Source organism: Arachis duranensis, chromosome 4 (assembly GCF_000817695.3).
Source record: "Arachis duranensis cultivar V14167 chromosome 4, aradu.V14167.gnm2.J7QH, whole genome shotgun sequence".
Taxonomy (NCBI): Eukaryota; Viridiplantae; Streptophyta; class Magnoliopsida; order Fabales; family Fabaceae; genus Arachis; species Arachis duranensis.
The window spans coordinates 10,073,649-10,101,413 of NC_029775.3; the positions used below are offsets into that span (position 1 = coordinate 10,073,649).

General features: G+C 32.2%; 5 protein-coding genes and 1 pseudogene across 6 annotated transcripts; 2 read left to right on the top strand and 4 right to left on the bottom strand.

Moving 5' to 3' along the window:
• Positions 1-1,918: 1,918 nt before the first annotated feature.
• On the top strand, positions 1,919-3,521 carry LOC107483273 (protein WHAT'S THIS FACTOR 9, mitochondrial). Its single transcript, XM_016103904.3, has one exon. The coding sequence runs from the start codon at positions 2,052-2,054 to the stop codon at positions 3,315-3,317; it is 1,266 nt and encodes a 421-aa protein (XP_015959390.1). The 5' UTR covers positions 1,919-2,051; the 3' UTR covers positions 3,318-3,521.
• A 72-nt stretch (positions 3,522-3,593) lies between these two features.
• On the bottom strand, positions 3,594-7,028 carry LOC107483217 (primase homolog protein; the record flags this gene model as incomplete). The annotated part of the gene is made up of 11 exons (XM_021140047.2): positions 3,594-4,220; positions 4,398-4,458; positions 4,920-5,005; positions 5,092-5,139; positions 5,354-5,467; positions 5,565-5,630; positions 5,824-5,904; positions 6,369-6,449; positions 6,647-6,727; positions 6,820-6,871; positions 6,958-7,028. Coding segments are annotated over 11 exons (825 nt in total), but the record flags the coding sequence as incomplete, so codon positions are not given.
• LOC107483218 (uncharacterized) lies at positions 7,021-7,864 on the top strand. Its single transcript, XM_016103836.3, has one exon. It carries the CDS (start codon positions 7,091-7,093, stop codon positions 7,727-7,729), a length of 639 nt encoding a protein of 212 aa, XP_015959322.2. The 5' UTR covers positions 7,021-7,090; the 3' UTR covers positions 7,730-7,864.
• A 186-nt stretch (positions 7,865-8,050) lies between these two features.
• Positions 8,051-11,196, bottom strand: LOC107483219 (annexin D8-like; annotated as a pseudogene).
• A 3,335-nt stretch (positions 11,197-14,531) lies between these two features.
• Positions 14,532-17,096, bottom strand: LOC107483274 (uncharacterized). 2 transcript variants are annotated; one of them, XM_016103905.3, is made up of 6 exons: positions 16,835-17,096; positions 16,298-16,450; positions 15,926-16,019; positions 15,754-15,836; positions 15,177-15,330; positions 14,532-14,942 (listed from the first exon to the last, which is right to left on the bottom strand). In XM_016103905.3, exons 1-6 carry the CDS (start codon positions 16,985-16,987, stop codon positions 14,707-14,709), a joined length of 873 nt encoding a protein of 290 aa, XP_015959391.1. In that variant the 5' UTR covers positions 16,988-17,096; the 3' UTR covers positions 14,532-14,706. The 2 variants fall into 2 exon arrangements, with proteins under 2 accessions (XP_015959391.1, XP_052116011.1); XM_052260051.1 differs by having other exon boundaries at positions 16,298-16,466; positions 16,835-17,031.
• Positions 17,097-23,446: 6,350 nt separating this feature from the next.
• Positions 23,447-27,597, bottom strand: LOC107483275 (probable WRKY transcription factor 35). The gene is made up of 3 exons (XM_016103907.3): positions 26,551-27,597; positions 25,755-25,895; positions 23,447-25,256 (listed from the first exon to the last, which is right to left on the bottom strand). Exons 1-3 carry the CDS (start codon positions 27,204-27,206, stop codon positions 24,578-24,580), a joined length of 1,476 nt encoding a protein of 491 aa, XP_015959393.1. The 5' UTR covers positions 27,207-27,597; the 3' UTR covers positions 23,447-24,577.
• Positions 27,598-27,765: the final 168 nt, after the last annotated feature.

Here is a 27,765-nt window from a genome sequence, read left to right on the forward strand (position 1 = left end):
GCCGCAAGCCCCGCACCCACCGCAGGCCCCGCAGAACCCACAGCCACCGCATCTCCTCTTCTCTATTCGAGTCCTATCTCTGTTCGCCGGTGTCGCGCCGTCTCCTCTGTCGTCGCCGTCACTCCCCTTCCTCTTCGCCGCCGGTAAGCAGTGTGATAATAGTTAATTATTTATGCTGTGTAGTTTGCTGAGCTAATTCATCACTCCCCTCTGTGTCCGGTGTCCCCTTTTTCTAAATTATTTTTTTTATTTTTTTGCTGATTTAGTTTTATTGTGGAGTTTGCTGAGTTAATTTTGTATTTACTCTAGTAACCTTTGTGTCTCCCTACCAGTGAATCTAAGTGAAAATTTTGTTTGTCATAGGCTGTTTGTAATCATTCCCTGCTATATAAGAATGAAAGAGAAATTAATCCACGGTGATATACGCATGGAATATCTTACAGAAATTTCCAGAAGAAATGTTTGTTAGTATAAAAAAGAGAAATTACGTTTAGTATTTTTTTAATGCACCTTTTTAGAGTATAAAAGATATTTTCTGTTAGTTATAAAAAAGATAAATGACGTTTAATATTAAAAGTAGTACACCAAATTATAAAAAAAAGGTTAATACACACTTGCAACATTTTTCATGACAGTTGAGCTTTCATTTGTTCATCACTTGTATAGTTATATTCATGTTATTTGTTATCCACGTCTTTGTGTCTTGTTAAAGTTGATCGAAGATTCTTTTCTCTTTATTTTCTCTTTTTCCCGCAAAGATGCTGCCTTTGAATCGTTTTACTTAATCCCCACTTTCAAGGCTTCAACTCACCGGAGTTTCTTGAAGGTGCAATTAATCCCGCTTGTGGATGAAATTACAATTCTTTCTCTTTGTTGCTCACAATACTTAAGGATGATTATGATTTGTGATGAGTTGTACCTTTGATTAGTTAAAAACTTGTTTGTTAAAGTTTCTTTTGATAGTAGAACATTATGTGTTTGTCACTGTGTGCGTTTTGATTGTTTTTAGTTATGAACTTTGATGTTTGAAGTTGTTTGTGAACTTCTAATATTAAATCATGGATAATTTATTATGTGAAATTTTGAAATTTTGAATTGTATTAAGTTGGAAATTATTGAATTTATGTATTTAAAATTCTATATAGGTTTTTTAATAATTTTATTTAATATTTAATTAAACCGGTTGAATTTCGGTCGAACCAATAAACCATTGAACTAGTGATTTTACTGGTTTATTGACCGGTCTGGTTCTCGCAACCTTGTGTATAAGGGATGATATATATAGGGTTAGGTTGCATTGATCCGTCTTACTTTTACGAGTGGATCCTTAACTCTAGAGGATTGGCTTTATCTAGTTGTACCATCATTTCTTTTTTTTTTTTGTGTCTAGTTATGATATAAATGAATATGATAAAGGAGTGTTAAATCATATGTATATCTAGTTGACTATTGTACTTTTGGTTTGTTGTATGTTATAGATACTATAATATAATGTTCTTAAGTCTTACCTGTGATGTATTTTGTAATATGATGGCTAAATATTTTTAATTAAGGCAAATAGTGCATGATCTTCTTCTGGTATTTTCTAAATTTATATGATTTCCTGATATTTGATGACTTATATGTTAATTCTCTTTGATCGGGTGATCGTATGAAACAATAGAGGTACAAATGTTGTTGGTGTTTTTGAATGTTGCAGGAATGTGCTTTATTGTCTTCTTTGTTATTGTAACCAATATTGACAAGTTGGAAATATTATCAACTATCAATCGATAATAGGTATTGGCGTCATGTTAGTTTTGGTGAATGGCTTATTTAGATGCTTTTTGTGCTTAAGCTTTAGATTCACAATTTCATTAATTTTTTGAATACGCATTCTTTACATCTCTGGCTGAATCATTTTCATTGCTTTTCTGTCGTTGTAGTTGGTTGGCTCAATACCAAACTTCCTCATAAAGATATTATCAATCAAAAGTTTGAAACCAAGACTTCCCTTTTCCTCCTGGTTCATTTACTGGCAAGTACTCCTGCTGCTAATAAGCTTTCAATCAATGTTCTTTGTCTTTAACAAACCTGCAGTCAAAACAGTCAAAAAGTTGCTTGGGCGCTTTGGAGAATCAATCATCTCCTTTGATGGCAAGGTTTCTGTTAATAGTCTTTTACATATCCAGAGGTATAGTTATGTCAATGTGTACATGAAATGGAAGAAAGATTCATACTATGACTCGATTGAGGACATTCACCAGTCCATTCTGCTCAAGCCAATAATTTCCCTCAAAAACTGCATTGCTCAGGATCCCAATGAGTGCATCCCTATCTCCGATGTGTCGAAGAGGGGATTACAATTGGATGTGCCCATGAAGGTTGCCAGATTTATGAGACAGTATCCATCCATTTTCGAGGAGTTTACAGGTCCTCAATACAATCTTCCATGGTTCAGGTTGACACCAGAAGCAGCCGAGATTGACAAGGATGAGAAGAGAGTATACAAAGATTGCAGGGAGGATTTACAATCCAGGTTGAAGAAGATGATATTGATGACCAAAGAGAACGTTCTTCCTTTAAAGATAATTCAAGGGATGCAGTGGTATTTGGGGTTGCCTGATGACTTTTTGCAGTATCCAGAACGAAATCTTGACGACTCTTTCAAGTTTGTGGAGATGGAAGGTGGATTGAAGGCATTGGCTGTTGAAAGAAGAGAAAAGATTCTCTCTGTAATGGAAGAGAATGCGATGAGAAAAGGTTTGATCTTTGGGGGAACAATGGAGGCCATTGAATTTCCCTTATTCCCATCAAAAGGTTTGAGGTTGAGGACAAAGATTCAGAATTGGCTAGATGAGTTTCAAAAGCTTCCTTATATTTCACCTTATGATGATTTCTCAAACTTGGATCCAAACAGTGACATAGCTGAGAAACGACTTATTGGGGTTCTTCATGAATTGCTTTCACTTTTTGTTGAACATTCTGCAGAGAGGAAGAAGCTCTTTTGCCTCAAAAAGTATTTTGGGTTGCCACAGAAAATGCACAGAGCATTTGAGCGGCATCCTCATATGTTTTATCTATCTTTTAGGAACAACACTTGTTCAGTTATTCTTAAGGAAGCCTATAGTTTCGATAGATCAGCTTTTCAGAAGCATCCTTTGTTGGGTGTTAGGAAGAAGTATATCAAGTTGATGAAGAAATCACAAGTGATTTTAAAGAACAGGAGGGTGAATAATCGATTTTCTAAGAGTAGTTCAAAACAAGATTTAGATTCAGATAATGTTGATAAAGAGGAGCATGAGATTGCAGCTTTCTCTGCGGAACAGGTTGTATGAAAATTTAAAAATTTATTATGGGAAAAAGAAAAACAGATCAAACGCCACACTGTTTTTTACTGAATGAGAATGAAATGGCCTATTAGCTATTTCAATATGGATTGGTGGCAGATTTAGTTGTATTATTGTCCTAAGATATTTTCAGTTCCGTATCTATTTATTAGAAAAAATATTATCACTCATGTGATTAGTGTTAAGTGACAATCTGATTAACTATATTTGATTCTTTAGCATTGCACTTTGGGATCTCAAATGTTTTACACAGCATCTCAGTTATTGGTGAGCAAAACCCAATTTGCAGTCAAAGTTACTTTGGGATCTCAAATATTTTACAGTATCTCAGTCAAATTATTCATGATTTGTCATATCTTTGGACCGGGCCAAAAACCTAACCCAGACTCAAAAACAGAAACTCCAAGCCCCAACTACGTTTCCCTCTCCACCTGCGCGTGAGACCTGAAACCACCTGGTTGTACCATTGTTCCTGGACCCCTTTGAGTACAGGCTTCAAAAGTGGTTTTCGGGTATCGCTTACTCTGCTGCTCAAAAGTCTTGCTGGAATGCTGGGGGATGATTTAAACTCTGCATTTCCTTTTTTACCCTCTCTTGGCACCCATGTTATTCCACATCAAACAGCGTCCAAATGTCTTCTAAGATAGCTCCTCTGGATTTCACTGCTTGTGTAAGATTCAAACTATCATTTCTAACTGAGTTTTTTTTTGCCAAGATAAGAGCCTTTCTGTTCCTGCTAAGACCCTTCCAGCAAATATTTTCTTCATTTCACATTTTTAATTATACAATCTTTGATCATGTGTGTTCCTAATACCTATAGTGTGCAATTGTATATGGCTCTGCATTTTCAACTATTCTCTTCAAAGTATCAGCTCCCATGTACTTGAGAACCTGTTCCAGTAAACCACAATTGAATAATTACATCGCAAAGAAGAATATTTTCCAAAGAAAATTAATGTCTTACACAAGAAGAAATCAAGAAAATACCAATCTACGCATAGATATGAAATTGTCAACTAACATTTTATAATTTTTTAAAGGATAAGGTACGAACATCCAGGGTTATACCTCATTTGCATCTTTGAAACAGTTGGTATCATCTTTCTTTGGCCAATGTACTTGCCAACACCTGATATCCACAAACAAAAAAGAAAACAATTAGTAATATGCAAAAAGTACATGGAGCAATTAGTAATAAAAGCAAATGTAAGTGTTGTACTCGCAATAAAAAAGAATACATAACTTATCATTGAATCCAATAAAATCAATTTAAGTATAAGTTAAGAATTAAAAAAAAATACACAGAGTCGTTGGATTAGAAGCTCATGTGCTATAGATTATTTCAAGAAAATTTCTTGTTAATTCAAAATCACTTGCTATACTTTTTATATACTTGAAATTTTGAGAATCAATGTACTATATAAACAACAACTAGGCAGGCATGAAATCAAATTACACCTACTGTGTTGAGTTTTTGAATTGCTCTTAATAATTGTGTGACGTGATCATCAAGCTGATAGGCGCAACTACGTGTGCAACAAACTACATGCATATCTAATTCTAAAGTAACAAAATAATGACTGTCCTGACCTTTCTTGCCCAAGGTGCTTTGCCAGCTCATCTGCTAAAGCTCGACCTGGTGGATCATTGTCAGTTGCCAGGATGATGCGAACTACCTAAGAGCAGAGAAAAAGCCAAGCTACTAAATCGTTCACTTCTGCTTTAGAAAGATTGAACTCAAAGATGACAGCAAATATGTTACCTTGTCAAAGTACTCTTTGCAGTTCCACAGGTACTGATATGCAGTATCCTGACTTCATAAAGACATGCATGCACAAATCAAAAGATTAGAGAAAATATGACCTTCATGTAAGTTTTTCACTTTGTCAATATACCTCAAATGGGTTATTTAGAATGACAGATAAGTTTTTCAAATATCAACAGGAAAAGAATTAATGATGCAATTTCATTTCATGCTCTTGTGCATAATCAAATAAACTTTATGAGTAATGAATTTCAAGAACCTTTTCTATTGGTGGTAAATCTTTTGAAACTTTTCCAGGTGCACCCCCTGGAACACTGACACAATTCTGGAAGCCAGCCTCCTCAAGTGAAAGCTTATCAATTTCCCCCTCAACCTGTTCGCATACTCAATGTTAGAATGTCTTCAATTCACCTCTTTTTAAGTTTTCATTTGAAGATAAGGATATGGAAACATAAGTGAATAGAATTTACAATGATGACTTCAGAGGCATGATTAATGTCATCAATTCCATACAGCATCTTCTCAGTGCCTTTTACCTGAGCATCCAATTTAGCATCAACATTATATTTTATATCAACAAGTACACAAAACTTATTGGATCAATTATTTTTATTAGATGAACTTGCATATCTATGTTGTATTATTGGTTTAGTTACAATTATACAAGCTATCTCAAGTTTAAAGCACAACATTAACACCCCAACAAAGTTCAACAATGGAAAACTTAACCTGCCAAAATCTTTTCTCCATTGTTCTAAACTTGCAACCAACAAGCAATCCATTCTGTTTATAAGTAAAAGCAATGATTTCCTGCATAATTTCAGATGCACAATGAATAACTATTTTCAATAACAGTACTACTAGTTATGAAATTTGATCCACTTCATGATAACGGACCCAATAAGACTAAATTTAGAAGTTTGAATTCTATGAATAAAGAAAAAAATACCCACAGTGCCACTTTTTTATTCAAATAGAAAGATTCATAATCTCTTCCAGTATGGCAATGCATCAAGATTTTATCCATCATCAGTTTATCGTTGTTGTTTTTAAACATCACAAGGGTCATAAAATATCATTATGCCACCCCAAATGCTACATAGCCACCAAAAACATAGCCGTAAGAAAATATAAGAATATAGTATAACACACACCAATCAGATATCTTGGTTCTATTTTTCTAGCAAGTAGCAATCAATAAGAACAAAAGTTTATAATCATAAGAAAAATAAAATGGAGACCTTATAAAGTTATAATTGCACTGTTTGAAATACCTTACTCTCAGACATTTGCCTGACAGCATTTCTGCTTAGCGTTTTTTCGGATATTTGTCTCTCCTTAAAGTATGCAATCAGCTAAAAATTGGAAAAGCGAAGTCAGTACATAAGCAAATAGTGTGACTAGCACTTTGCAATATATCAACACCATATGGAAATCGACATTGAGAAATTGGCTTTAACAAAGGCATACAATTTTTCCAATTCAAGACAATAGTTTCACATTCTTGCCTCTGCATTTAAGTACTAATTAAGAAGAAGAAATTTTCGAATACCTTGGGACCAAGTGGTTCCAATCCTAAGCTCTCTTCAGTCATTTGTCCATAACCGTGCAAGTTGCTGTCCTTTGCAAAAACCTACAACCAAATAACCATGAAGTAACATGTCACCCTATTAGAATTTTTATGTTTGACATGACACAAAAATTCATATAGCCATGTCATGTTACCCGACCAGCCCAGCCGCATTTAGCTCGAAAACACCTCCACATTGCGAATTCACTACACCATCAAAAGAAGTTTCTATCATAACATGTTACCAAAATCACATAAGAACTAAGAAAGCAAGTAGAAGCAAATTTTTTTACCAATCAGGGATGATGTGAAAAGACAAACTCCTCTCCTTTAGTTTCCCACCTTTGCACGATAGCACAGATATCCAAAACAAACAAGACTAAGAAACCCCATCGACAAATCAACACATACAAAAAAAGGTTGGGCATGTTGGGCTGGTCTGAAAAGCCCAAAATAGCCCAGGTTCACCCTAGTTCCCACACCTTCCCTCATTCAATGCCACCTTGTTTGTTTCCGTTGAGCCTCCAAACCCCAAAAGCCTCGGTGAAGATGTCACACAGCTTGAGGTCCCTCAGAAGGCTCTTCACTCTCCGCCCCAAACCTTCCTCCTCCGTCATCTCCACGCGCCGCCACGTCTCCACGGAGACACGCTCCCAGAAGCTGGAGCGCATCGCCGACGATCTCCTCCTCCTCGACAGGCTCGAGCGCCACGACTTCTCCGTCCTCTGGAGGCTCAAATTGGGCCTCGACCGATTCGCTGGCCCAGCCGCGGATCTCGGCCCAGTTGGCCCAGCATCAGGTGCTGGTGGTGCGGGGCCGGATGCTAGTGCGGGAGCGGCGGCAGAGGAGAAGACAGTGTTCGATATAAAGCTGGAGAAATACGACGCCGCATCGAAGATAAAGATCATAAAGGAAGTTAGGGCTTTCACCGATTTGGGGCTTAAGGAAGCAAAGGATTTGGTCGAGAAGGTTCCTTGCGTCTTGAAGAAGGGTCTCACAAAGGACGAAGCTGATCCCATTCTCCAGAAGCTCAAAGATTTGGGTGCCACTGTTGTATTGGATTGATTCCCGATTCTTTTTTTTTTTTTGGTTGTAGAATCATTGCTTCATTTTCATTGAAATGTGATGATAATGTGTTTTTTAGTTCTCAAATACAAAAGTTATATGAACATAATAAGGACTTAGAATGATTATGAATAATTTTCTCTATAACAGTAAAAAGAAACATGAACCAACTGTGGTCTAAGTTTTTATAGCATTATTGTTGTTATTAATTTCTGAAACATATCAGAAATTTTGTTTCTCAATATTAAAGCTGGTCCTAGATGATAATCTGTGTTGTTAGAAATTACTTCATAACAAAGCAAGAAGAAAATTCTTGTAATCTCCATCTGCTGATATGTTGTTAGTTACAAAATCTTAAAGGGTGACATTATTCCTCTTAAAATAGAGATCCTTGATTTCTTTTAGATCCTCCTCTGCACGGGTGATTATAACTCGGCTAACACCATCATCATCAATTCCCAACTCATTCTTGGCATTGCGTAACACCTAAATAAAGTAATTAATTAGTGAGTTTAGTAATTACCTTGGCAAAGTATCTTTGGGGGTACTAAATGCAACGAATAGTTGTTCTCACTGCATCTAAGTATTCATCACTTGGACTGGCTACTAATCCCTACAATTACCAAATGACACACCATTGTATTAACTTCATAATACAAATTCAAATAATAAGGTTATCCAATCACTCCTATATAATAATTTATACTGAACCTCAGCATAGTATTTCGATGTGTTAATGAAATTGCATTTCCATTATATCCTCATTCTACTCTCATTTGAAGCTTTGTCTATTATAATTGATTAATTGTGTGGACTGAAAAATTTAGATATGGAAGAGCCATAGTGTATATAGTATATACCATAAAATAGTTCTCACAGTGTGATTTATGGTGGGATCATCTTTCTTGAGTAGCGTATAACAGACAAGTTATGTATCATTAAGCAAAAGGTGCACATATCTTGATGTTCATGTTGTCTTCCACAGGCAGAAATGCCTGCTGACAGTGGATATCCTGCTTAACTTGCTGCACGTTTAGCCTCTTTCTATGAACGTGCTGGAAAAGTAAAATGCCTTGGAGGTCCTGAACAAACAGGTAGTGTCACAATTGTTGGTGCTGTTTCTCCACCCGGAGGAGATTTTTCAGATCCTGTGACATCTGCAACTCTCAGTATTGTTCAATACTTATTATATATGATCTGTTGGTAGCTTATCTTGCAGGTTTTCTGGGGATTGGACAAAAAGCTTGCTCAAAGAAAGCACTTTCCTATTCAAAGTACTCAACGGTATGCCCTACATTTGTTTGCTTTGTAATTCATATTCTCCCTTTAAAGTTCCTTCATTTGTATGCTTATACTCCCTCGCATGATTGTACAATTATATTAATTTATATTTTGTACCTTCAGGCACTTGAATCCTTTTATGAGCAATTCGATCCAGATTTTATCAAAGGCTGGTGAAGTACTGCAAAGAGAAGATGACCTGAATGAAATTGTTCAGGTACACCTTTATTGGTTCTAATATCATCTTGGTTATAAGGTTAAATCTCTCCTATACAGGATAGAATTATTAAACTATTTTGGGGATAGAGAAGGTATATTTAAGTTACATGAGAACAGACTAGCATCTCAAACTCCTAGATGTTGCAAATTATCTTCAACCTAAGGAATAGTCTGATAAGTTTATCTTTAACACCATGATACGGCATTGCTTTGCATTTCTTGACAAAATCTGAGAGGATGTCTATGTATTTGTTCTGTAAGTTGTAAACTAAACTGGGTCATTTGATGCAAATCATTGCTCCAGCTTGTAGGCAAGGATGCTTTAGCTGAAGTGGATAAGATCACCTTAGAAACTGCAAAACTTCTGAGACACCGTAAGTTCCTTTCTAATTGGCTAAATTCTTTGACATGTATTATGTGTTTCTTATCTTATATTGCTACCTCTTGTTTGGTTGTGATAGATATGACAAATTCTGTCCCTTCTACAAGTCTGTTTGGATGATGCACAACAGTATCCATGTAAATGTTGGCATGTGGGGGGGGATGATTTGAAACCACCCTCCCCCATAAAATTGTTCATTCATTGTGTTATGCATTCTTGTTCCTAAGTCAGCTAGAGTATTTTGTTTACATGGTGCTGACTACAGGGAGCTGGTACAGATGGTCAAAAGATCGCCTACACTGTTATCAAGCATCGATTGGGAGATCTCTTCTATCAGCAATTTTAGAACTGCACTAGATGACTTATTTTGACATAGAAAGTAGAGATCTAATTCTCTTCCAGCAGAAGGTGAAGCTGCTTTGATTGACAAATTTAAGAAATTACATGAGGACCTCACTAATGATTGAAGATTTTCAGCCTTGCTCGAGGATAGTTCTATAAGAGGAATCAAGATCCAGTGTCAGCAATGTCATGAATTTTCTCGCACTCTACTCTTAGATTCGTTCATTTCATATCTCTTTCCTGGTGCTGGTTTGGCTTTTCGTCTAGTTGCTTGTGCAGCTGTAATCATGTCCCCCCGTTATTTATTGATAATAAGAGATGATGCTTGTTCTTTCTGTATGTATTTAGGTGAATCAAATTACTTTTGAGAATGAAGCGGCTGTGACTGCGGGTAAATGTGGATCACTATGGATTTAACACACAGAGTAACACTTCTGTGAAAAAGAGTTGATCAAAATTGTGTTCTCTTTTTATTCCCATCAAAAAGTTTTTTTCGCCTCACCGAAATGTCCTGATCTATAATATTAATATTTCACCTTTCTAGTTCACATTTGTGCAATACACCAATATAAGATCCATTTAAAAAAATAATGTAATTTTGTGTCCTTGTCACCATTGTTTTTGTGTCAAACCCCACATATTCTAAATTATTTTCCTTGTGCTATGTTTGAAGAACAGAATAACAACTAAAGCTAACATTACCTTGGTGATTGTTGAGCCATAAATGTTCCTAAAGGAATTGAAAGTGACACACAGCTGCTTCTTACTTCTTGTGCTTAAGATTCTAATGATTTCATCATTGCTAAAATCCTTCTTTTCAATTATCTGATGAATAATATTTGCTTCTAAAATACCCCCACTCTCATCAATCACATGTCCCTCATACCTGTAAGTGCTTACTATTGCAACCAACAACTGCATGAAAAAATCATAGACCTCATAATTTGGATCATAATTGTTAGTGTAAAAAAAGAACACAAAAAGGTGAATGGCTTTAAATATTTATATTCATATTCAAGATAAAGAATAGTAGTCCACATACTCTCCTAATGTCACCAAATGTGTGAGAGGCCACATCTTCTTCAAGAGAGTGTTTGTATAGAAACTGGCATGAACGCTTTATAGCCAAAAGCTCTTCTGAAGTTCTAGTGCAACCAATTTCAATAATTATTTTATAATAATTTGGTGTTGCTTTCTCCAATGCTTCTTTAGCATATGCAGCATCTCTTTCAGCTGGTTCCATTATCCAATAGCATAAACCTCTCTGCTTACAAACTTTGAACTCAGCTCAAATTACCCTGTGGTAAATTCTTTTAGCGTGTGTTTGGATTAAAGATTGCAAATGGGAGTTTGTATCAATTGATTTTATAAATTTCATTTTAATAAAAAGTAAGTCGGTGTTAACGTAATTTATATTTGGTAATTTTATATCAAGTGGATTATAGTAAAATAAATGTTGTTTGGATTTCATTATTCAAAATTATGTTTAAATAAAAATTATTAAAAAAAGACATGAATTTATATCATTTAAAATCATATTATTTTAACATTATTTAACTATATTCTTTTTGAAAACAACTTAAATTTATATGTCGAAATTTAGTACTTTTTTAAGTCATAATTTTTTAGTATTCTTCTTTACTACTTTTTTTTTGTATTTAATGAATTTTTCTACTAAAATCAATAACTTATATTCTAAAAAATAACAATAATAAATAAAATATATATTAATTTACAAACGGCATAGTAAAAATTATACAAAATTATACAAAGTTGAATAAAATAATAATAAAATACTATAAAAAAAAATATACATCAATCAAAATGATTAAAAAATTTATATGAATAATAAATACTAGAAATTCTATTAAAAATACAATAATATAAATTGATGCTTGCATTTAGAGAAAAATAAATTTGCTAAACAAAAAATTATGGCGTTTAAAAAGATTGAACGTGCTTCTTGTGTTTTTAACACTTAACCAAACACACCCTTATTTATTATCTGATATAGTTTATTTTTTTAATATAACCAAATTATCAAAAAAAATGGATTAGTAATTATTGAAGAATGAGTTAACATTAAGATTATCAGGCTGCTACACATCCATATAATCATATAACTATATAGGCCCAAACCCAAATTATTTCAAGTGCATTAAATGCTAAGTGAGAAACACGCGCCACACAAAAAACCTCTCGTTTTCTCACTCTCGTTTTCTCATTCGCGCTTCATTATGAACGAACGTTACATCTTCAACATGAAGCCAATACCCCAAAAAACTCACTCTCTTCGAATCTCTCTGAACATCACTCAAACTTCAATCATATTCTTTGCGGAAACCACTGTTGCAAACGAATCGGAAGAAAATTTCGCAAGCAACAACCAAAAACAAACGAAAACAGCAACAAAGACTACAAAAGGTATGAGAAAACTATTGTTCACTCAAAATCTTGCAATGTCGCGTTTCCCTTAATTTCATTTCAGTTTTAACTAGTTTGATTTGCTTCGTTTAGTGGATTAAACTATTGTGAATGATTTTTACATTATAACTAGGGCTTTAAGATATAGTTGCTTGTTCTTATTGGTTTGGATAGTTTAATTAGAGCTCTGTTAGTATCTTCAGTACTTATTTTTCATTGAAGAACACTATTTTTGTTGATTGAAAATTGATAATGAAGGATTAACCACATGAATGTATTTCGGTTCGGTGGCCTTTGTGATTTTGGTTCTGTGCATGAAGGATTTTCGGTTCGGTGGTTTGTTGATGTATTGAATGAGTTTTGTTTAAAAAAAATTCACATTAGTGACAAGTCTTTCACTTTGATAACCCATACTACTGTAATAGTATTTTTGTTGATTGAAAGTTGATCATCATTTATTAACCAGATGAACATTTTTCAGTTCGGTAACCTTTTTTATTAACCAGATGAACATAAAAATGAAAAAGGTTACCAAACCGAAAAATGTTCATCTGGTTAATAAATGATGATCAACTTTCAATCAACAAAAATACTATTACAGTAGTATGGATTATCAAAGTGAAAGACTTGTCTCTAATGTGAATTTTTTTAAACAAAACTCATTCAATACATCAACAAACCACGAACCGAAAATCCTTAATGCACAGAACTAAAATCACAAAGACCACCGAACTGAAATACGTTCATGTGGTTAATCCTTCATTATCAATTTTTAATCAACAAGAATAGTGTTTTTCAATGAAAAATAAGTACTGAAGATACTAACAGAGCTCTAATTAAACTATCCAAACCAATAAGAACAAGCAACTATATCTTAAAGCCCTAGTTATACTGTAAAAATCATTCACAATAGTTCAATTCACTAAACGAAGCAAATTAAACCAGTAAAACTGAAATAAAACTAAGGAAAACACGACATTGCAAGATTTTGAGTGAACAGTAGTTTTCTCATACCTTTTGTAGTCTTTGTTGCTATTTTTGTTTGTTTCTGGTTGTTACTTGCGAAATCTTCTTCCGATTCGTTTGCAGCAGTGGTTTCCGCAAAGAATGTGATTGAAGTTTGAGTGATGTTTAGAGAGATTCGAAGAGAGTGAGTTTTTTGGGATATTGGCTTCATGTTGAAGATGTAACGTTCGTTCATAATGAAGCGCGAATGAGAAAACAAGAGTGAGAAAACGAGAGGTTTTTTGTGTGGCGCGTGTTTCTCACTTAGCATTTAATGCACTTGAAATAATCTGAGTTTGGGCCTATATGGTTATATGGATATGTAGCAGCTCTGAAAAAAAAAAATAGCAATGAAGAGATGGAAAGTAATAATTTAACAAAGAGATTTTGGGTTTAAATCTTGAAAATAGTTAAAAAAAAAAATCTATAAATTAAATATAATGAACGATATTTTAGATCCTTTACTATCATTATATATAATATAGGTATAGAAGTATAGACGACATTACCTTTAATTTTGGCAAGAAAATTTAAGGTTGATTCTTATTACAAAGTGTAAGATTGTATTACCTCAAATTTTCCTGAAACTTCACATTTAAGTTGTTGGATAAGATCTTGGTGATAAAGATCTAAATAAGCCTGCCGAAGAAGTTTTCTTTGTGCTTCATTTCGATGTGCTAATATGGATATCAGGGCTCTCTCATCAGTCCCTAATCCTATATATATTATACAAAATAAAATAAGCATGGTAATAATTATTAGATTTATATGTATTTTGCAACAATTGATATTTTGAAAGAACAGAATTGCAGAATGATGAAACCTTTGCATGCCCTCTTGATTGTTTCAGCATCTTCAATTGGAGAAGAATCTTTGGGAACAACAAGAGTAGCCATTTGATTTGTTTCTTATCTTTGTTCAGTGCCAAGATTTGTGTGAAATGGTTAAGTTCCCATTTCTTCATTTTATAGGAGAGAAAGCTATAAAGCTGTTTCAGAATATTAAAGCAACATTCTTAATAACCGGACATGTTAAGGTTTTATCTTCTCATTCAATTAAGAAATTACCGAAGCAAATGTTACTCCAAAGGGAAGTTTTTTTTTTAATAAATAATGATAACGGAATTAGCATTAAACAATGTTAATGTAGTGAAACAATGAACCAAGTGCATTATACGATTGTGAAACAAGAAGAGTGTTATTGATATTCACCAAAAGCATATGTTCAGGAATAATCAATGAATCAATGAATTCAACACTAGTCACTGATATCATTATTACATCTTATACTTAAATAAATCTTTAAAAAAAAAATTTGATATGGGTTACCAAGGAATTTCTTGGCCATCCCAAGCAAAGAACTTGCCATTGTCATTACTCTTGACATTGTCAATGATGCTTAGCAGCTTTTGCACTGAGAACTCTTTGCTGAAGAGCTTCTCTTTTGGAACATTCTTCTGAAATGGCTTCGAGAGATCGGTGTCAACTGTGCCAGGATGCAGCAAAATGCAGACAATTGGATCCTTTTTTCTTGCAAATTCAACCGCAGCCGTCTTCGACACTGCCAACAGAAATATGAAGTTCATCAAGGTTGCCATTCAAACAGTTTTGGAAATTTCAAATTCAACTTTAAGGGTACTGAAAAACAAGAGCTACAACTAGCAACTCATCTGCTACATCTGTGTAGAATCTTAACATACACGCATGATGGGACTAAGAGAGTTATCATATTGAAAATCCCATGACAATGATCATTTAAGAATTTAAAAAAAAAATAAAAAAGTAGAAGTCTTACATTGATTGAGTGCAGTCTTTGAAGATCGATACGAGTGCCAACCACCAAGATGATTGTCCCCAATAGATCCAACCCTTGCACTCAAACTGGCCACCACTGCAGTACTTCTTTCAGTGCCAAAGCCACCTCCAACTTTTAGAAGAGGCCACATGTGCTGATTTTTTAAATTCAAAGAATAATAGCATATTTCAGAATATATGTTCATAAAACTGAATAATGGAAAGAAATAAATAGAATACAGGACTAGACAGAAATAATGATTGCTGTCATTGGATAAAATAGTTCAAATCTTTATTTCTTAAATGGCCTTGATGAATCTATGAAAAGAAATCCTCCCATGATAAACAGAACACTATGGTGTTGCTTGATCCATGTCAATTTGGATTACATTGAACAAGAATGAGTGTTAAACTTTTAATTGTCTATTAAGGCCTTGGACAGAACTCTCCAACATAATAGCTAGCTTTTGTGGTGTGGTTCTCCAAAGGTCCTTATCAATGATCTTGAACAAAGATGCTCTCTCAAAGCCACTAGTAATGTAATCGCATGCAGATAAATGTAACTATGTCTTTGTTACCTTGATAACTAAGATAGGACCGACTGCGTTGATCTCATACGTAAGCATCAAGGCTGATTTTTCCAATTTGTTGAGTGATGTCTCTGTATTATAAAATCAGCTTTTGCCTGAGACTACAAAAGGAAGCTTCCATTTCAAGTCCAATACCAAAGAATGAAACAAAAACCATTACCTGGTTGTAATACTTGAGGTATGGAAAGAATGCCAGACGCATTAACGAGAAGGTTTAGATGGCCGTATGTCTCTTTAACTGACGATGCAGATGCCTGAAATAGTATGAATGAAACACAAAGCTTAGCAACTTATTCTGTTTTGGAATTAGTTAGATTTAGAAGTGAGCCACCGTAGTGCCTAAAAGATGATATGAATTCGATAATTTCGTCAGCAAGTAGGCTTATAGGGGAACTGAAAATTCCATCACATACCAGATGCCAGCCTAATCCATTAAGGTTGGACTAAGGGGAAAGGTAAGTAGATTTAATAATTTTCTAGTGATGATAGATTAGGATGGATATGTGGAATGTTCCATATGCATGCGTATGACCTGAATTGAAGTTTCAAGAGTCAAATCCAAGGGCAAAAGTTTGAGACGATCAGGAAATTTATGTTTGAGGTGGGCAAGACCTGTTGAAGCATCAGGATTTCGGCAAGTAGCAACAACATGCCCTTTATCATTTTTCTCTAGCAGCTGTTTTACCTGTACAAGACAGAAACTGAAAGCAGTGTTACTATGCACCCAAGATTATTCACCTGAAAAAGCTGAGAATTGTGGAAGGACTTGTCTATTCCAAAGAAATAGGGCAATTCTCTCATGCTGAAATTGCCGAATTGATCCAAAAGCAAAGAACAAATCAATGGGAGCAATTGATACAAAAACAATTTCTAAACCCAGAACTCTTATACATATGGTAAAAGTAAAACAACTCCAATTCTTACAAGTAATACTAAAACTATGATTTAAATAGCAACACAGTATTATAAGAACAGAATTATCAATAACATAAAGGGAGCAAAATAGTAAGATCATAAAAAAGGTAAAATTTTGAGAAAATGGGGAATGTAGAAAGAGTAAAGAACTCACAAATTCAAGGCCGATTCCTCTGGAAGCTCCCTGAACCATGGAAACCCCAGCATCAAATTTTAGAGAAGAAGAAGAAAAGGGCCTTCGGGTGAGTGATAAGACTCGCGTGGCGCGTGACGATGCCATGAAAGAGTTCTGGGTCGACAACTGCATCAAATCAAAGCTTGAACTGAAAAATGTTGAAGAAGCGTGGCTTGTTAATAACCATGAAAATTGTTGTTCACTTTCTCATGGAACATGGCAACGTCGTTAGAATCAGTAATGCATGTGTTGTTGTAATGGGTCTCTAATACTTTAGAATATTAAATAAACAAATTAAGTTTTAGTAAAATAGAAAAATAAATTAATCTCTTATTTTTACAATCTAATTTATCTTTATAATTTAGTATCAAATAATTTGATAATATACAAATTAATTTGAGATATCGTCCCTTTTTTTTTCTACCTTAACTAAATGTCTAAAATATGTATTTTTTAATTTTGGACACATTTATAGAGATTGGATCAAACTTTTCCATTTAGTTTCTGATCTTTTTGTTTGACCCAACCCAATAAACATACTTTCAGAATTTGGGTCCTTTCTTTAGCTTGGTCCATAACTAAAATCCAATTTAATAAAGCTGAAGATTGATTAATACCTTAAAAAAAAAAATGGAAGATTGATTTCTTTTGTCCAAAATTAAAAGGATTAATTAACCAATTTTCAACAGATGAAAGTATCTTCCCAAATAAGGTTATGGGAACTTTTAGTATATATAAGAATTGATGAATTATGCTGTTTCTTTCATTTATTTTTTGCAGTGTTAATTTGTTGAGAATTATTTACATAGGTATATATAGAAAATAGAGTAAATAATTATTTTTTAATTATAAAATATTTAGACACCGATAAAATTGACCATAAAAAATTAAAACCAAAATTATATGTATATAAGATAAATTTTATTCGATAAAAATAACCAATCGTTAAATTTTTATTAATAATTGCATAAATATTTCTTTCTACCCTAAATTGATTCATCTACTTTTTCTCTTTACGATTTATCCGTAAATTCTGTCATTTATTTTCTACTGTAGCCACCACCGCTTTTGGCCATTACAACTATCTCTGAATCAACCACCGCCACTTCTCCATCAAAATCTTTGCTGGCCCTACCCTCGACAAACTCAAATCGAAACACAATTTCGACAAGTTCTTTCACATCTTCAATGCCAATGCCCCCAACTCTATCTTCGTTGAGAATCGCTTCGTTTTCGATGACGCTAATCTCAGAAGCTTTTTGGAGGAAGTATGGTAGGATAATAATTGTAGAGAGAGAAAGTGGATGAATCGATTTAGGATAGGGGAGAGGTATTTACATAATTATCAACAAAAATTTAACTATATGTTATTTTTGTCAAAAATTTTTTATTTTATATAAAGATAACTTTAATTTTAATTTTTTATGATTAATTTTGTTAATGTCTAAATATTTTACGATAGAAAATAGCTATTTATTCTAAAAAATATTTATTACTCCTATTGGTAGACAATAATTAAATAATTTTTTTATGTCCTGTTCACTTAAAATTTTAGATAAAATGTGGTGTTTACATCTCTTTTGTAAGTCAATGTTTCATATGCGCACTATATCTCTCTTATAAGTTTGAAGTTGAAGAAATAAAATTTTCATTATATGAAAAGATATGAGAAATTTCCAAACAAAAATAAAAGAGATAACCTACTATAAAATTTTCCTCTTCTTTTTTTGGCTATATAAAAAATATTAAGGAACTATATTACTTTAAAAGTGAAAAATGCCTTTCCCTTTTCATTATTGATCTTTGAAATTCTCCACCCAAAAATATGCTCTTCTTCTCATAATCTAACACATGATTAATGATGACGATGGCCACCAAGTATATGTATAACTTCAAGTCCACACAAAGAGAAGGGTACTCAAATTAAAGTGGAGTTTGAATTAAAATCAAATTAGTCTTGAATCATCATATCAAATTAGTGTATACACGATAATCGATGATACATAAATTTTTTTTTTGAGTAATGGGTAATTAATTTTTTTGAGCTAAAGTCAAGTAAATTTTTTAAAAATTATTTTTGTTTATCTTAAATCTAAATTTTAAATCATAAATTTCTAATTTTAAATTTTAAATTATAAATCTAAATAATAAAAGGGTAAAGTATAATTTTTATCCTTGATAAAAATTTTAAAAATATTCCTAAATTTTATTTTGTTTTAATTTTGTTCTAAAAGTTTTCGATTTGCATCAAATATACACTTGACGGCTAATTTTTTAAAAAAATTAAGACAAATTTAACAATTTCATCATAAGAACAACCCTCAATACAAGCAAATCAAGCACAATTTTTATGTATTATTGTTATATTGATTTTAAATTTTTTGAAATTTTAGCTATTGAAGATATATTTGATGTAAATAAAAAATTTTTAGAACAAAATTAAAACAAAATAAAATTTAAAAATATTTTTAAGAATATTTTTTTTTTTTTTTTACATTTATCTTGAAACGATTGATGTTTAACTTGATTCAACACGAGCTTGTCATTTTACAAAAGATTTTTAAGTGAATCGTTGGTGGAAAGATTTCTACATTCACTGCCTTCATCACTCCTAAACAAGGTTTGAAGAGATAAGCAATATATAAGCCTAATTATTTTTATTTTGCACAAAACCTTGCCTCTTATAATTAAAATTTTTAATACTTCAAAGAGTTATCAACTTATCATTTATCTAGTCAACAAAAAAAAAAAACTTGTCATTTATCGTATTAATTTTCTAAATATATTAAGATATTGATTACTGATAAGTCCCACGAAAATTTCTGGCATTCTCTTAGTTAATTAAAAAATAATCGCGACTACTTTGGCCTTCAAAAGTTATTTATCACCACATTAGTTCTGATTTAAATAGAGAACCAACTTTTTAAACTCAACAATCTGTCAACAAAAAATTCAGCCAAAATTATTTTGTGGCAACAAGATTAGAGAGGGAAGCAAAAGAAAGAAAGTAATATTATAATGAAATTGGCATTTCGAATAGTCTGATATTGGCATTTAGAATTAGGTGAATAGTATGGTGTCTATGATTTTGTACCTGTTATTAAAAAAGATAAATAAATAATATAATAAATTTTACATGATTTATTTTTTACTTTAAATATTTTATTTTTTATTTTAAAGGAAAAGTTAGAAAATTTAAATACCATAACAAAAACACCATAAAACTCACCTTAGAATTATTAGTTACATAATATGAAATATATTGCTATATTCAATGAAAATTCGGTTTTTTTTTTTTCTGAATTATAACAGACGTATCAAATATTATTATAATGAAGCAATTATCATGAAAAAATTCGGTTCTGAAATTCAGATTTTATAACAATTTGAGAGAGAAATAAAACAATAAATTATCCAATGTACTAAATATTATATTTATTAAAAGCCGAATTCTACTTATAGTTTATTATTTAGTACCGCGATTCAAACTCAAATAAATATTCAAATCCATGTGAACTTGAAAATTTAATACCTTTTTATATGCTATATCTCAGATATGATTGGCAACCAACAACTTATAAAATAATAGTCAAATAATGTATGTCTACCAAAGAAAATATTAATATTATTTTGTTTTCTATTCTTTCAGTATTTATGGGTATACGCTTGCTTTCATATAAGAAGAAACCTCTTCGTGGAATAATTAATCTAAAATATTTTCATAATTTTTTAAAAAATATAATTTTAAAAAACATCTCAAGTCTAATAGAGATTTAACCAAAACTAACAAATTTTAGCAACATATATTTGACGTATGTATTGTTATTTGTAGATTTTATTTTTTAAAATATATTTGATTAATTAATTTAAATAATAAAATGTATATTTTATATCAAATCATATTAAGATTGATACACAACAAAGAAAATTAATTAAATTAGGTTTGTTAAATGGATCAAAGTTGAATTAGGTCCAACATTTTAATAATCATGTTAGGTTAATTAGTTATACATCAAATATTCATAAGTCTATAAATATGAAGTTTGTCTTAATGAAAATTCGTTGGGCTAAATAGATGGACTCATTTATTAGATTTTTTATTTATTTGGTAAAAAAATAACAATTTTATTTAAAAAACACAAAATACGTTATTTTAGGTAAAAAAAAAAATTACATGTACGGTCTATTTTATTGGGTTTGGGTTTTTTCTTTTAAAAAATAGTATTTTTAAGAAAAAAATTAACAGGCTAGTCCAATTTTATTAGGGTTAAACGAAATGACTTATTTAATTGCTCATGTCTACAGGTCTAATTTTGAAATAAAAAATTCATCTATTTTAAGACGCATTAACGGATCAATTTGATGGGTTTAGTCTATTTTAATGATTCTATCTACAATACCTTATTCTCATAATTATTAGTATAATTGGTAAAAAAATAAATTCCAATTTTATGAAAATAAAAATTCAACTTTTATTTATAATTTAAAAGTCACTTGAATAAGTGATTTATAAATTGATCTCTATATAAAAGAATATAAAAATATATTGTGAATTTAATAAAAAAATAATTAATATCCATTAATACCCAAATTATTTTTTTTATAATGTTACATACACATTTATTTTTTTATGAATTAAATCTAATCAAATTAAATAATAAAATTTATAATAATACTAGTTATAACTGATTTTATTATATTAGACTTAGACCAACAACTTAGTAGAACTTGATTAACAAAAAACTTAAATATGTATTTTTTTTGGGCATATATAATGAATATAAAATCCACCATGATCTGAGTCATCTATTGATGACAACTCTCATTTCTTTCTTCAAAATCATGAACTACAGTTACTCCCACAAAAAAAGAGATTATTAGCAGCTGATCCATATATTATTATTATTATTCCTTGAAATACATATATAATGGCTCTTACTTGTCAATCAATTAATAGGAGAAGGTAACCCCATTAATCTGCAAAAGCACCAATTGGACTTTATTTTATTTTATTTTATTTTTCCTCAGCTTGTCTAGGGAAGTGACTTCATTATTTTGTAAGGAGAGTGAGAATGGAATTCACTAATAAAGTTCATGGATTTGACAAGACCAAAGCCAATAACTTAGCTTGAGCAAAATAAAAGTTGTCTCCATTATGAATTGGAGATATGTGGCTTCAGTTGAAGGTGTTGAGTTGAGGCATAAAATGTCACATTTTAGACACAAGATATATAGAGTACCACCTTCACCATATAACCGCTAATAATCATATAATGCATTTGACATTAACATGCACATGTGTCTATATATTGCAATTGCATGAAGAATGTTTATGTTTAAATATCCAATAATAATTTCTTCTGTAAATAGGCTCATGTTATATTATCACAAATATAGAAAAATAAGTAGGTTCTTAGGAATAACCAAAATAATTATTTTGATAGAGCTATATATGGTAATTAATTTGTAAAAGAAAAGTGTATGTTTAATAATTTTTGAAGTCAACAAGTGTGTCAATTATATATATATATAATTTTTTAGTTTAACTAAAAACCAATTTTGTTTTTTTGTTAACATCACTCAATATTTTTAAATTATTTTTTGTTTAAATTTTAAATCCTAAATTATAACATCTAAATTCTAATCCATAAATCCTAAACTTTTCAAAAATGAGGATAAAAAAATAATTTAACAATAATAGAAAGTTAACAAACTAATATTGACCAATTCAAAGTTAGTTCTTACATTTATTCGCAAGTTTAATTTTCATTTTTTCTTAAGTACGTGCAATACTTAGTTAAAAAATAGTTGTTATTCGTCCTTTCAATAAGGTCTCAAGTTTAAATTTTTTTACTAGGGAGAAAAATAAAAATTTTAACCATCAAAGAACTTGAGGACAATAATATAGGATGACATTCCTTAACTTGTTGGCTATCGAAATTTCCAACAATTATTTATGGTCATGTGTGTGTGTGAACAAGAATAATGTGTAGATGTACATTGTGTCAATAAATGCTTATGTTATACTACAAAATTTTATTACAGTTTTTGGTACATACAGTATTAAAGTTCATTTACAATAGAAAGGGTGTCTCATTTCTAAATAGGATCATATACATCACTGCTGTTCCCGGAAAAAAGTAATAATAATTCACCCTCACAACTGTAGAAAAATAATGCAAATCTTTAATCTATGTGCCAAAACAGTTTTATCTCTTCACCAGCAATTCTTAACTGAATATTTTGAAATTTTAATTAAAAAAGAAACGCTGAAATTTATTGTGACAGTTGCCAAAATAATTAGTAAATTAAATAATCCAGTAATTTATTACAAACATTTGCATTAATTAGTAAAGTTCTGTTCTATCTCATAAGCATTGACAAATTACAAATCATGAGGCATAAAATTAATACTAAGGAAGATGCAGGTTCCTCGCTAGCTGTTATATGATTTATATATATGTTATGCATTACAATCATCCAAACTTAATAGTAGTATATTATAATTATTTAAACTGATCGAGGACCCTAAAATATTAAATTCAGAAACAAGGGATCATGCACATGCAAAATGATTAATTGCCAACCTCGTTTTGCTGGAACCTTGTTATCTAAAATCATAACAATAATTAAGAAGGTCCACGTACATGAATATACAAAATAAACAATTTTTCTTGTAATAGTATATATGAAACAATAATAATAAGCAGTAATCAAGTTAACTAGCAATGTAAGAAAGAAATTAATAATAAATTGAAAACAAGGAACACAAGTTGGTGGATAATAAAAGAAAAACAGAAAGCCGAGGAACCAAAGCATGCATTTTCCCACCCTTATGTCACACATCCCTAGATTAGTAGAAGATGACTGATATGAAAAGTCAAGCTTTATATTATACTATAAAAAATATAATATATAACTTTAATTAACCCTATTTATATTATATTATATGCTTTTGTCTTCTTTGATCAAATTGTTGATGATCATCTCCGAACTCCACTCTTTTCTTTGAGACATGAGAGGAAAGTGAAGAAGCTATGGAGGGTTCAGATAATTGTGGCCATCACTACTTGAAATTTGAAAAGATGAATCCTCCTTTTTATCATCAATCTAATCTACTACTCCATCCTCATCACTGAGCTTTCGAATCATGTCTCTCACATACACAATACAATTCATATATAAGTGACTGTACTTGCCATCAACTGTTCAAACCTTCTGTTCCTCAGCTTTCTGTCCCATCCACCAATATTCCCAAAAGGAATGTGGGCACTCCTTTGGTTTTGCTTCCAATCAACCAGCACTCTTTCTCTCTCTTTTTTCCTTTTCATTTTCACTCTCTTGTAACTGTTGTTGTTCTGGTAAATAACAAGAAAAGAAAAAGGTTTGAAAATCTCTCTCTCAAATCATCAAATCTTCTTCCATAGGCCGCATGACCCATTTCAAAGACAACACTGATGATCAATTAGAAGATGATTATGTATTCATTATTTTATTTAATAAAGTGCAATTTTTTCGTTTTCAACAAAAAATACACTTTATTGTATAATAATAAAATAATAAATACATAATTGACTAGTACTAGAAAAATGAATCAGTTTAAAGAAAACCATAACATAAGAGAGGTGTATATATAACATGACCTTCAATAATGATGATATTGCACCACAATGTAATTAACTACTAGAGGGTGCTTTTTTCATGTGATTTTGAAGGTCTTTGTTATAACCTTCCCTTATTATTAGGTTCTTCAAATGATGAGTTGTTGTTATTAGTGTCTCCTGAAGACCAATTATCAAAGAGATTGAATGGATCTAAGGCCTTGGATTCCCTTTGATTATCACCACCACCACCACCACCACCACCTGCATTGAAACCTTGATGACTACTGAACAACAGGTTCAATGGATCAGCTTCAATTTCTCCCAAATCTGCAAAGAAATCCTCAGAAGATTGGTTATTGTTATTACTACCCTCTTCAATCATTGATGGCTTGTATGAAAGTCCATCACTGAATTCTTCATCATTATCCAACTCAAGCTCAAGATCATGATTGCTATGATGATGATGATCCATCTCTTCCTTCACTACTGAAGCACTCCCTCCTTGACTGTTGTTGTTGCCTCTCTCATGCTGCTGATTATTATTCTCCTCCTTTGGCTTGTTATTATTACCAGAAACCTTTGAGGTTTCTGAATTCTTTGAAGAAGCAATATTAGCATTGGTGTTGTTCTTGGATGGCTGAGACCTTGTTGAACCAGCAAGAGCGTTTCTCTGAGTAGGCCATGGATGATTATGCTCTGAAGTGTAAGTAATAACAAGCATGTTTGGGTCTGTTCTGCTCCTCTCTACTTGTTTCCTTGCTGAACAACCCTTTGAGCTGCTGCATCTATAATATCCCCTAATAATAATAAAAATAAATAATAATTAATGTCACAGCCTTATTCATCTTAAGAAACACAAATTTAACCTCTCTATCACCAACAATAATCAAAGTGTATAACTTTGATAAATTGACAATGTCATTTCTTCAATCAATAATAATTAAAAGGAGATATTGCTTTTAACTTTGGGTTGCTAAAGAAATTAACTGAAGCTTGTTGAATAGTATGTGGTTGTGTTTTTTAAAACCTCGAAGGTGTGAGAGTGTTGAATGGTCAAGAAACATGGAAGAGACACAGTAGTACACTGCAAGAAATTGATGATTTCAGTTATAGGTCAGCAATATTATATAACTTACTATAAGAATACATACACATATTGATAGTAATATGTGTACATTATTAATTGTTGCATCTAGCTAGCGTGTTTTTACTTTTTAATTAATATTTGATGGATGTTATTGTAATTAATAAGGAGGTAAAGAAAAAGAAATTAAGAATGTGAATGAAGTAGTTACCTTGGATAAGGTGAACCTTTGATAGGTTTCTGACCGTATTTCCTCCAAGCCCACAAATCTGAAGGAACAACCTCTCCAGTTTGTCTGCTGTTTGCAGCTGCTGGTGCAGGAATACACACCACCTTTTTCGCCTGATTCTTCCTGCACATACAACACATACATTTAATTTAACTCAATTAATTTAATTTAATTACTTTATGTTATACATATTATATAGTGTAACATTTACATGGCATATCAAGTAAGATCTCAAAAATATTATTATTTTTGAAAATTGAAGAGCAAGCAAGGGGGTTAAGTTTTTGTCCGTATGATGGTGGATGACGATGAAATGAATAGGACATTTCAGGTGGGAAAAGAAAAGTAGCTGGTCGAAACAATTAACTGCTTGAAAGCTCAGTTTTTGCATAGCTATAGCGCAGGTAACTGTACCTTTTCAGGTGGATTAAACCCTACGAAACAAAGAAACAAAGAAACAATTGAATCTCCCTCCAAACCAAACTAATTGAAGCGGAGTCTGTGTGTATGTGCAGTCAACGGAAACAAATTTGGAAAACATAAGGAAAAGAAAAATACACTTAAATGAATGAATTCAACAAGTACCTAACTCATGCCAAACCCTATTTTCTCTACAGTAACACCCGGCCCCAAAATTATATATACTACATCAGAATTAAAATTAAAAATTTAATTCTCGAGTTCTCGAATAATAATAATAATAATTAATTAATTTGTATGCTTTTTTTTTTCTTTTTGGTTTCACAAAATTCATCATAAGAAAAACAAGGAAGAATACCTGCGCTTAAGAGCGGGATTGCGCGGAGATGAGATCTGAAGTGCGGAAGCGTTGTCGAGAAGATGGCAATCTTGCTTGTTGGAGGGGATTGATGTTGCATTGACCATGGCGTTAACATTTGAGAGCATAGAAGGAGGAGAAGAAGAAGAGGAAGAGATGGCTAATTTTGAAGAAGACGAAGAGGAACAAGAAGAAGAAGTGTTATTAGTGCTGGGAGAGATCTGAATCATGTTCGAGAATATGTTGTTGCAGCTAATTGAAGAAGAAGAGGAAGAAGAAGAGGAGGAGGAAGATCTCATGTCATGTTGAAGGTGTGCACCACCATAACTGTTATAACATGGAGTAGGCAAGGTAGGCGGCGGCGGCGGCAGCGGTGGCGGTGGTAGCGGTGGTTCTTCGAAGTAAGAGGAGGAAGAAGTAGGAGGGATGTGGAGCTGGTGAAGGAAAGGATCTCTCATGGTTGAAAATGGATCCCCAAAGTAGCAGGCGGTGGTATCGTTTTCAAGTTGCTGTTGCCAGTGATATGAAGAGGGCGGTTCATCGGAAGCAGTGGCAGCACCGCCGTATGGTCCTCCACGGAGTATATCGGTTAAATCACCCTGATGCTTGTAATTATTATTATTCTCCATTGGTGCCCTGACGCTACTGCTGCACATGCTTTTTCCACCTTCTCCGTTAACAATGAAGAACGAAGTGCTTCTATTCTGTTGTCATGTGGAAGACGTGAAGAATTGAAGCATGCAAGGATATTGAGTAATTCAGTTGGTTACGCCGTTACGGGGTTATGAATATATAGGATTAGAGTGTTTTTGTGGGGAGAGTTATTATGGCTATTAAGAAGCACGAAAAAGCAAATTAAATTACAGTAGCTTTATACAGATACACCTTTCTTTCTTTTCTCGATTCTCAAACAAAAGAGGATATGAGGAGGTTTATACGAAGAAGAACAAGAGAGAGAAGACGCTGACTTTTCACACATAAACACCTCCATCCCACTCCCACACACGCAACTTGAGCAGAGAGAGAGAAAGAGAACCCATTTTTAAAACTAAACAACAAACAAATGGGTACCTCTGTGTATTAGTATAATACTAATAAACTAAACACAAGTGTAAGCAAGGCAACCTTATTGGTTCCTTTAAATATTATTTCATTTAATTAACCTCCATCTTACTCTTAGCTTCCGTCCAATTTCACAAATAATACTATAATGAT

What these genes read in the sequence shown, in the direction of transcription:
- LOC107483273 (XM_016103904.3), top strand. Translation starts at nt 2,052, where the DNA reads ATGTTCTTTGTCTTTAACAAACCTGCAGTCAAAACAGTCAAAAAGTTG.
- LOC107483218 (XM_016103836.3), top strand. Translation starts at nt 7,091, where the DNA reads ATGTTGGGCTGGTCTGAAAAGCCCAAAATAGCCCAGGTTCACCCTAGT.
- LOC107483274 (XM_016103905.3), bottom strand. Translation starts at nt 16,987, where the DNA reads ATGCAGTTGTCGACCCAGAACTCTTTCATGGCATCGTCACGCGCCACG. An exon ending in GAGGAATCGGCCTTGAATTT is followed by an intron (nt 16,451 to 16,834) that starts GTGAGTTCTTTA and finishes TGTCTTGTACAG; the next exon opens with GTAAAACAGCTGCTAGAGAA. An exon ending in ACCTCAAGTATTACAACCAG is followed by an intron (nt 15,837 to 15,925) that starts GTAATGGTTTTT and finishes TTTATAATACAG; the next exon opens with AGACATCACTCAACAAATTG.
- LOC107483275 (XM_016103907.3), bottom strand. Translation starts at nt 27,206, where the DNA reads ATGTGCAGCAGTAGCGTCAGGGCACCAATGGAGAATAATAATAATTAC. An exon ending in AATCCCGCTCTTAAGCGCAG is followed by an intron (nt 25,896 to 26,550) that starts GTATTCTTCCTT and finishes TTGTATGTGCAG; the next exon opens with GAAGAATCAGGCGAAAAAGG. An exon ending in AAAGGTTCACCTTATCCAAG is followed by an intron (nt 25,257 to 25,754) that starts GTAACTACTTCA and finishes TATTATTATTAG; the next exon opens with GGGATATTATAGATGCAGCA.